General features: G+C 38.2%; 1 protein-coding gene across 1 annotated transcript in view; it reads right to left on the bottom strand.

Moving 5' to 3' along the window:
• Nucleotides 1-3,710, bottom strand: part of LOC109091245 (SH2 domain-containing adapter protein F-like) — a gene marked incomplete at its 5' end in the record, with an annotated part of 15,396 nt that extends 11,686 nt beyond the window's left edge. Inside the window, one exon of the mRNA XM_042754518.1 lies at nucleotides 3,527-3,710. Within this exon, the coding sequence (XP_042610452.1) occupies nucleotides 3,527-3,710 (184 nt within the window). The remainder of the gene's footprint in view (nucleotides 1-3,526) is intronic.
• Between the last annotated feature and the right edge of the window lie 7,557 nt (nucleotides 3,711-11,267).

Genomic DNA, 11,267 nt, shown 5'->3' on the forward strand with positions numbered 1-11,267 from the left:
AATCGTGAATCGATTCGCTGTTTGTCTGCTCAAAGATTCACAGCCTAGTATTTCTACATAAACACTAATCTTTGATTGTAGCTCCACTCATTATTTCTCCAACTGTCTACGTGTCTAAAGAAAGTACAGTATAACGACTTTCATAGTAAAACAAAATTGCCTGATATTTCCAAATTGTTTATGACCATGAAAATAATAAACATATCAATTATTGTCAATTATTTAAATAACATTTAATGTTTTATTATTCTCACACACAACAACATTATTATTAGTAGTAGAAAAACATTGTTATTATTATTATTTGTGTTATTTTTTTTATTAATAATCTATTATTATTGTTATTAGAATATAAGAACAACAACAACTACAGTATTAATATTAAGATTAATATTATTTTTTGATATTAACAAAGTGCATAGGCTAATTATATTCATTGTCATTATTATTATTATTATTATTATTAATAACATCGAGTTTTTCTGATCCAGTTTATAACAGAATTTCCTGTCAATTCTCAACTCTAACTTTAAAGGAAAAGAATCTTCAGATGAATAAAAACACTGAAGTCACTGAAGCAGATAACACGTTAACAACAAACACTCAGCGTGGGTTACTCTCTCTGATTAAAGCTGCTAATTAATTCTCATTTACTAACGGACTGATGGAAGTTCCTTCAGGAGAGAGCAGCGCTCGGAGAACAGCCTGCAGTTCAGATCTCTGACGTCTGCTGTGATTAACTACAGTCAGCCTTCATTAAACCCCAGGAATACAGTCCGTGTGTTGCACAAAGCCTCGCGGGCTGAACCCCACACTCACACGCGCACAATGAAATCTACATCGCTTTTAATTCTATTATTTCATATTCTACAGAGACACGAGGCAGATATGAGCCCAGAAGAAAGGACCGGAAGGCAGCAACAATTAATTCAGACGCCAAAACAAAAGAAGCTCCGGCTCTTCTCGGCGCAAACAAAAGAGTTTGACCATATTTATATGCAAATGTAATTTCTGGCCCATCAAGTAGCTGCAAAAATGAGAATCTCGTCAGATTGATGCGACAGGTTGTCAGGTGCTATACATCTCTGAACAAAGGAATAAACGAGGAGGGGTGGTTGACTAGTAGTGTAGTAACCGGCGGGTTGATTAGTGAGGTTAACTAGTGTTCAGACGTGCATCAACAGAAGAAAAGAAACACAAACAAACCAAAAAAAAACAATCACTAACAAACAAACCCACCACATCTGACACAAATAACTGAAAGAAACAAATTAATGAATAAAAATTATCAAATTAATAAGTAGACAACTAAAATGTAATTTTTTTAAAAATTTTTAGTTTTCATTCCAATTTTAGTTACTAGTTTACTAATTTTGTTATGCGCTTTTGTAATTTTCATTCATTTTTGTTATGTTTAAATGGGAAGTGGTAGTTTAGTTTTTTTCATTTAGCAGTTTTAGTTTTTCTACTTAAACATTTCAGTTTCAAGGCCTCAAATAATAATCAAATATTTAAATCAATAAACAAAAAAAAAACAAAAAATTTTATAAATATTAAATATTGTTTTTAGATATTAATATTTAGGTTTAATTTAATTTCTTTTAATTGTGGTGGTTCATTTCAGTTGACATTTCGATGTAAATATTTAATTTGATATTTATTTTTAACTTCATTTCAGCCTTATTTGAAAGTAACAAAATGCTTTGAATGGTTTAAGTGCTTTCAGATACAGTAACACTTAGGGACCAATTCTCCACTATTAACTTTGCTATTATTAGCATATCTTTTATTAACCATATAGTCATTTAGCAGGACGCTTTACTGTAGAGCAATCCAAAACCAACAAAAGAGCAATAATATGCAAGTGTTATGAGTCTTGTACAGTACACATAGCAAGGTTTATATATATAGAAGTTTTTAAGTTGAAATAGGTGGATTTATTTAAATTATTACAAATGTTTTCAATAGTTCTACAGTTTTTAGATATTACTGTTTAGGTATAGTTTTAAATTTTCTGTTTCAGTTTTAGTTCAGTTACAAATTTACATTTAATAATTGTTTCAGCTTTTTGTGAATGCACAATAATGTTAGTATCTGAAGTGTTTTAGTAGTGTGTGGATCAGGACAGTGTATTTGCCTGCTCTCTGTGAAACCTCCCTTTAACCCGCTGATTCCTGCCGAGGAAAGTGGAGCGACGGGATCGTTCTTACCCGGTTAATCTCCGGAGGAAAGGATCAATCCAGGTTCATTTACAGCTGCTCGATGTGCTCAGATCCACACGCAGAAACACAAACCTGCTCCCCACATAAATCTGCTCTCGCGCTGACACACAACACCCACTTTCAAGCATTCTTTGCTTTTATGGCGACACGTGAGCGTCTAAGCTTTTTCCAAAACATGCCTGAAAATGGAAACGTGAATCCTAGTCAACGGATCTGAACATCTGTAACCTCCACGGGACAATCGTGTCTCCTCAGTGCCCTGTCTGAGGACCGTACGCAGGCGAGGTCACGTGGCGGTGGTGGAACTGTGAAGAAACACTAAACGTCCTGAGCAGAAAGTTGTTTTCTGGGACTCAAGCCTTCAGTCATTTTCTGCTTCACGTGGAAGCACATGCTAAATCTGGACCGTAGTAGTGCAAGAAAGAGGCTTAAATCTCACAGCAGCCATTAAACTTTATCTGAGCATATGTGCTTCATGAGAAAAGCTCGTCACCTGTTTTTAAGAGCCAAGAACAGCACGATACAACTATCCTCAACAGAGAAAGTCAAATACACCCATTATAGATGACATTATTCATGAAAATGGAACAAAAGGCTGAATTTATGGAGTATTTGAGGGACTATTAAAAAAAAAAAAAAATACTACTACTACTACTAAGAATAAAACCAAAAAAAAAAAAAAAAAAAACATAACCCCCCCAAAAATAAAAATATAATAATAAAAAAAATAAAAAAAAAAACAAAAAAATAACAAAAGTCCTGAAAAAACAAATAAACAACAAAAACACTAAAAACCATTAAAAAAGAAGAAGACAGTAAAAAACTATTTCATAAGAAGAAGAAGAAGAAGAAAATCTATTAATTTCTGCCTAAGAATAGAAGAAGAAGAAACTGAAAGCACACATTTAAAGTCATACTGTGAAATTAAATGTGACATTCTGAGATTTAGGAAATTTAGGAGAAATAAAGCAGCAATTATGAGAAATAAAGTCTCATTAGCAGATGCCCAAACCTCCAGTTTCACAGACAAGGCTTAAGCCTAGTCCCAGACTAAATTGTAAGTCTGAGCTGTTTCCACTAAAAAAAAAAAAAAAAAAAAAAAAAAAAAATAACTTGCACTAAAGTGATCTTAACTAAGCCCCGTCTGTGAAGAAAACCACTCTAATACCAAGTTTATAAAAATGACTTGAATGTCCTAATTGAACTATGGCCTAATCCTGGTTTAGACTAAGCCCCGTCTGTGAAGACTAGTACTCGAGTGTGTGCTGGGGTCTGGAGGACGTGATGGATGAGGCTGGACCCACCGTGCTGGAGCTGGTCTCCCGGAGAGGACGGAGCCTCCATCAGCGGAGGACTGGAGTTGAGCTGCCCGTACGGAGGAGGCCACGGCAGATCCTTAATGACCTTAATCTCTACTGCAGACAGAAGCACAGGACCAGAGAGAGAGAGAGAGACAGAGGGAGGGCAGGAGAGATGGAGACAGGAGCGTCAGTGAAGGCAGGATCAGGTCAGCAGGGCAAACAGTCACAGACTGGAAACAGGAAACAGGAAACAGGAAACAGGAAGGAACCAGGAAACAAACAGTGATGGAGAGCACTCAGGATTCTGCCTGTCAAACACAAACACCTACAGACCTCAGGATTCACCCTAGAAAACTGTGTTTCTTTAACTTTCACACAATCTCCTCATCTCTTCTGTCATCTGATAGTGTAGAGCTTTTATCCAGTCAGAGCTCTTTCAGTGTAATCAGCTTCAGCTGCTGCTTCTGGTGTCAGATCTTGAGTGATTTTGATCAAGTGAAGGTCAGAATAACTGCAGTAATATCTCCAGCTGAACGCTTTACTGGACTGAGCAGCTCGCTTTACTTGATTCTCCATCAATCATGTTTTAGAGTCTCAAATCTGATTCCTCAGGATCTTTGAGGGAGCGTTTGTTTCCAGAAGCTTTTACTTGCACTGTGCCTCAGCGGAGGAATGATCTTCACAAGCCTCCAGAACATCTCACATCTTTCTGAGACAGCCTTTATTTCTTCACTCTCAGTCACTGCATTATATGTTTGGATCATTTACATACTCATCTTACTACTGAGACACATTACTGCAGATACAGAGCACAGACTCATATTGAGATCAGTTTTTACATCACAAGCATCAGAATCTCATCACAGAAATATCAGCATCTGTACCAAACTGAGAGGTTTTATTTTCTCCATGTTCCAGACTATATGAGCCACAAAGGCCTGAATCAAATATGAGACCACACAAAAGTACATATGCAAACTCTTTCTTTGGATTTTTTTTAGAATGCAACAAGTCCGACTCCTAGGAAAGACGGTCAGATACTTGTGATTCCAGATGATATTATTATTTTTTCCCCAGACTATACGTTTCATCATGATTGCACAAACGTGGGGGGTATGACACACACTGTAGCAACCTCCGTATGCTGCTTCCTTACACACGTGTCAGAATCTTGTCTGGGGTGATATTTAGGAGACACATAAAACAGGGTCCTATACAGCATGAAGCAGTGCACTTTTCTCTTCTCTCTCTCTCTCTATGAATGCAGCTTTGCTGGATGTAATCGTGCCGAGACGCCCCCCATCCGGTGACAGCAAATCTATTCTCAAAATCATCCCACCTCACTTACCAGAGAAGCGGATCCCATATCATAAAGCTCTGAGAGCGTATGAGGCCTGGTTTGGATGCTGGTTTACCACCCGTTGGGCCGTATTTCTGGGTCAACAGTGGTTATAATAGCTAGAAATTAAATTGCACATTTAACAGAGTGAAAAGACAAAGTCACAAAGCCCTCGTCTAGAGATGAGAAATCCCTTCATCCAGCTGCTCATAATGTTCACAAACCAAAATACCTGCTTACTTAAATATGCACAGTATGTGTCAATCTGGCTAATACTAATAATTATATGATCACTAACCCCAAAGCAATCCAAAGCACTTCTTCTGGTCCCCAAAAAAGTTTCTGGCCATCTCAATAAACATTAAAAGTGCCTAAAACTCTGCACACTGATGCATTTCAGCCTTCAAAGAGTGATCACCCTAAAGGCTGAAATGCATCATGTGCAGAGTTTAAGGCACTTTCAGTGTTTATTGAGACGGCCAGAAACTTTTTTGGGGACCAGAAGAAGTGCTTTGGATTGCTTCAAACCCCAACCAAAGAGCACCTTCGGGGATTACTTCACAAGGTCCTTACTCACGCAAGTAGCCACTTAAGATGTGTCCCTACGAACTGTTATTTTCCTGTTTATCTCTGTGAAGCTGCTTTGAAACAAACTGTATTGTATAAAATGCTATAGAAATAAACGGGACATGATAACTAAATAAATGGCTGAAATTAAAATACATTGCCCTCCACTCATAATGGGCACCCTTGGTAATCATGAGCAAAGGCAGCTGTGAAAATAATCCTTTTGATCTTTTATTCACTTCAATATTAGATGGAGGGCACTGTATGTAACATTTTGACCAAATAAATTAAAAACACTGAAAACATAATTCAATCATTTTAAATGCTAAAAGTGAATTTAGGCATCACGAGAATATACAACATGAAAAATGGATATTCATTCTGAGATTTGCTTAAGGTTAAAAGTTAATTTAACAGTGTTATTAAACTATTAATGCCTTTATGTATAATGCATTATAACGCATTTCATAATGCATGTTGTAATGCATTATATATTTTCATAAATGAAGGACTGTTTGTGATGTGGTTTAATGCATTATAAGATTTAATTCAATCGTGGTTTAAATGGATTATACTTTCTGAAGGAATTAATTTTTCACTTTGAACTGACAGTAACAATAAATTGATTAAGTGTTTTATAATGCATTATAACTGTAGTTACACATTATTCCAGAGATTACAAGAGATCTATGCAATGCATTATAGGTGCATTACAAACTATAATTAATGCATTAAAAAAAGTATTTTATAATGTATTATATATAATAATTTAAATGTTTTTCATATATTTTTACCAACATATTGTGCATTTCCATAAAGCACACACAAATAACACCTGAAGGACAGAAATGACAGGAAATGGAACTGTTTCATGTCATTACCATGTTATTACCATGTTTATTAACACTGTAGCCTAAGGTACTTTAGAGAGAAAGCATTGCAAAACTATTCTACCTAATGGCCATGGTTTTTCCGAGATACAGTGTGGTACTTCTTTTATGTCTGTATTTGGACTAATTTATCTTCAGTAGACAGAAAACATGAGTGCAGCGTCGAGTGTATTTGTGTTTATTAATTACTCTCGCAACACCAGCCACAGGTGCATTGCTGCAGCTTCTCGCATCTCGACTCTTCGCAGTGACCGCTTCTTTGTCCATGAATTAACTCCTGCAGTGCCAGTTTAATTAAAAACAGCCCAGAGCGAGTCGGTGTGGTCCACTGGGAGTTAGAAATGAGACGTCACCCGTCACTTAAGCCCCGAACCGAGTCTATTTACATTAATTAAACAAGCTACAAATCCTTCATTCCTGCTTTTCCGTGGCATCTTCTCCCTGACAGAAACAGCTCGAACCCCAAACAAACAGCACACACAAACAAACGCTCCTCCGACGGATACAAGCCACGGCTCTGAAATTCAAAGCAAACGCACTTGTGATTCATTTGGCATTGGATGCTTTCAGCGCTTGACTTGTAGCGGGGAGAACGACCCAAAACTGTCTGCGCTGTCCGGATAAAAGCCGGCGGTTTGTTGCTGTGCTGTCAGGCGTTTTAATGAGCCGATAAACGCACTCGGTTTACGCAGTACACATAGCAGTTTTTTTTTTTTTTTTTTAAGAATAGAATTAGAATAGAGAGTGCTAGGGTCAAATAAAGATGGAAGCGATGTGTTTTCAGCTGATTCTTGAAGATGGCTAAGGGCTCAGTTGCCTGTTTTCTGATTAATTTTTCATTAAAAAGTGTACAGGGAGACCCAAGGTATGCAAATGTGTAAGAATATATTTCCTGCGCAACTATATTTACATATCTACTGATGACTCAGATCCACGTGTGGCAATTCATCATTCATTTATTCCTCGAGGGTGGGCCACTGTTTGATACCAATAACGACGTGAGTGTTCAACCAGAATTACCGCGGCATAAAACAAACAGACATCACTGCCGGTATCAAAATATTTGATTTTGAGTCAATGAAAAAGATGTGGTTGAGACGTGGGTGAGGATCGGAATATAAGCCCTTCAAGTTTATTCTTCGTAATTGTTCTTCAAATATCAGAGGGGTTGTTTTGTCATGTGCAGCAGTAAACTCCATCCGTGTTGGATAGTAGGTCCAGGTCGGTAAAGACCTGAATATTAATAATGATTGTGAAACATTATGGATTTAAGGAATTGTGAATAGGGCTACGTTATATGATGGAGAATAATAATCCACCCGCAATTCAACTGATCAAGCACGATTCAGGCGAGTCATACTGTTGAAGATGAATAATATCGCTCCATTGATGTCTGGTTTTTTAGATGACAATATTTGTCTGAGATACAACTATTTGAAAAATCTGGAATCTGAGGGAGCAAAAAAATCTAAATATTGAGAAAATCATCTTTAAAGTTGTTCAAATGAAGTTCTTAGCAATGCATATTACTAATCAAAAATTAAGTTTTGATATATTCACAGTAGGAAATTTTACAAAATATCTCCATGAAACATCATCCTAACTTAATATCCTAATGATTTTTTGGCATAAAAAAGGATAATTTTGACCCATGCAATGTATTGTTGTCTATTGCTACAAATATACCTGTGCTACTGATGACTGCCTCTGTGCTGCAGGGACACAGATCAGCTCTTCAGCACTGCAGATGAACTCTGTTAAGAGGCTGTAACGCTTTCTCGTGTTAAGCCAGAAAGCTGCTTAGCATGTTCAGCCGTTCTGTCGGTAATACGCGGCGTATTGTGAGGATTAGTGCATTTTACAGCCTTAGCGAAATTCATTTCAGGAGGTTTTCACACTTTGTTTGTTTCAGGGCTCTGGCAAGAACTTTGGCTTATGCTATAATGTGAAAACTCGAAATGAATTGAACCGAAGAGAGCTCAACAGAAGATTGCATACATTTTTACATATTAAAACACATAATGAATGAACTTTAAAGAAAACCGAAACTGAAAAGTGAAATGAACTGAGACTGTGTTAAAGGCTTGTCTGAGTGGTTCTGTTTATGTCCATGGTGTGCTTTTGATACATCAATCATACATTATTTTATTCGTGTAAGTGTATTAAGTCAAATTTGATCATACAGCTTGCCTCTTACACAGTCAGGTCCATATATGCTTGGACACAGGCACAATTTGTATTATTTTAGCTGCTGACCAAAACATATTCAAGTTAAAGTTACATAATGAATATGGGCTTAAAGTGCACACTCTGAGCTTAAGTTTGAGTGTATTCTCACAGCTCATTATACCAAATTACAAAAGACCCGCTGTCCCCAAATAATAGTCGATTTAATAAAAAAGTGCTGCAAGTCACAAGCACCACCCCAGATGAATACGATGCACACACACACACACACACACACACACACCACACACATATATTATCTAAACAGTCACACAGCTTTGAACTTTGGCTGAGCTCTTTGCATCTGTCACGCCTCGAGCTGATGAGTACGTCATTACACACAGTTTCTGTTTCTCTGTCCTTCCTTGAACCCGCCAGCAAAATTGGGTAACAGAGTGGCAAAAAAACGGCCTCATTCCCACCATCCCCCTGGGCCAGAACTACCCAATCATCACGGCTTTATCTCATGCTCCAGATTTGAAAGCAGAGACGCTGAAGGCTCGGTTCATCGGGATCCGGCCGCTGTATACAGCACAACGGATGGAATTCATTTCACACTTCCATCGCAGACCTAATTAAGTCATCAGGGCAGGAAACAAGGGCATTTAGACTCGATCACGCGTCAGGCCAGATGACGATGTGTGAACTGATTCCACGATTAGACAGTATGACATGCAAATATTAATCGCTCAGGGGCTCTGAGTATGAAAGTGCAGATGATGAGGTTAGTGGTAATAGTATCCCGACAGTGCTAAAGTCCCATAAAACCGCATCAAACATTCATACAGTCTCAATACCAGCCACGATCCACTCCTCTGCTTTCTAATCAACCGTCTGAATTCAGGAGAAAAGCCACTTCGAGGAGCGCTCGCTCTCCTAAAGAGCCTCTTGATCGGCTGCTGGCAGATTGTATGTGTATTTAAACATGGGGGTGTGAGGAAATTATACGGTGGAAACGCGGTAGAGTGTGTTGCCTACGCCTCGAGCGCAATTAGAAAAGTCAAGCGCCTTTTCAAAAGCTCACAGCAGTTTCTGTGGCATTTCAGCGCTGCCATCTGTGATAAAACAGCCAACAAACTCTCTGTTAGTGTGAGCAGATTTCTGCGTCTGAGAGAAGCCAAAACCTCAGAAAGAGGTTTAAGACATTAATTCTAAGATGCAAGTAAGAATGTTCCTAAACGCGCTTCTTGCATGCACTGAGGATCTCAAATAGTTTCTTAACATCATGAGGGCATCGTTCTTAAAATGATAAATAAACTGTCATAAAATGCATTAGTTTAGTAAGGGAACAACACATTACAATGCAATTACAAAGTTGTGATAAGGATGCACTCGGTTTTGACAGAACAATATCAAGTTTAAGCGTCGTGTTGCATTAATTTGTGCTCTCTCTAGAGTGAATGTGTATGGGTGTTTGTTTGTGTTTTTTTTTCTTTTTTTTTTTTTTTGTTGCTTTAGAACTTTTTTTTTTTTTTTCATTTATTTGTTTTGAGCAATTTACATGAAGTGACGAATGCTCATAAATCTGCCTCAGGTGTGGGTTTGTGTGTGTGGTGTGTGTGATTTTTCTCGGAAACAGCGGGAACCAGATGTGTTGGAATACTGTTTGTGTTTGTGGTGTTATGACTGTGTGTGTGAGGGTCATAATGCATGTGTGTGTGTGTGAAGATAAGCCCCTCTGGCTTCTGTCTCTGAAGTGGCGTCTTTGAGCTCCAAGAACGCACCATGAGGCCGTGTGTGTGTGTGTGTGTGAGACCATGACAGAAGACTGTTATCACACCACAGCAGCAGCAGCAGCAGCATGAGAATCAGACAGAGGGCAGCGTCTGTCATCCAGGACTGTGTGGAGACTCACAGACATTCCCACAGTCCATGTTTGAGACAGACAACTGCATTAATAACATGCAGACAGATCAGGCGCAGACTGAGACCGTCTGTGGCTACGTGTGTGCAATATATAGCCATCGGTCCTGTTTTAGAGTTAATACATGGTTACATTCACATAGTGACGACACTTTTATAAACAAACTGACTGTGTCACATTTCCAGACTGTGTGAATGAAACTGAACCGCATACAGTCAGCTAAAATAATCCATAATAACACTTCCTGCAGTGAAGGAAGTGTTCTGGTGTGAATCAGGAGAGAAATCTGCACAGATCAAGCAGCGTTTAAAAACAGCTCTAAACAAATATGTGTCTGGAATCGCCACCGATCAAGCCAGCGTTTTTAACAACAGCTTAAACAAACATGTGTCTGGATTTTGACCCTGTGAGAGAAAACCAGCGAGATGCACTTTTTCTTTTTTTCTTCTTTTTTTTTTTTTTTCCTTTGATTGTTTTTTTTCTTTTTTTTTTTTTCAGAATCCTTCTGAGGCAGCTACTTATGAAGGTCTGTACTTTACAGGTGGTGGTTTTATTCACCCTCCACGTTTCTGCTCCATACAGCAAGACTGACTTCACATTGGAGTTTAATTATTTTAATCTTGGTGTTCAAGGACAGCTCTCTGGAGGTCCATATTTCCTTTAGTTGGATGAAGGTGGCTCTTGCCTTTCGGATCCTTGCCTTGACATCCACAACAGTTCCACCATGCTGGTAGATGATGCTACCCAGGTAGGTAAAGGACTGCACTTCCTTCAGGGGACATCCATGCAGTGTGATTGATTTGGTACTGGTGGGGTTGATCTTCAGAATTTTGCTCTTATCTTTGTTGATGTTGAGTC

This window comes from Cyprinus carpio, unplaced genomic scaffold (assembly GCF_018340385.1).
Source record: "Cyprinus carpio isolate SPL01 unplaced genomic scaffold, ASM1834038v1 S000006535, whole genome shotgun sequence".
Classification (NCBI taxonomy): domain Eukaryota; kingdom Metazoa; phylum Chordata; class Actinopteri; order Cypriniformes; family Cyprinidae; genus Cyprinus; species Cyprinus carpio.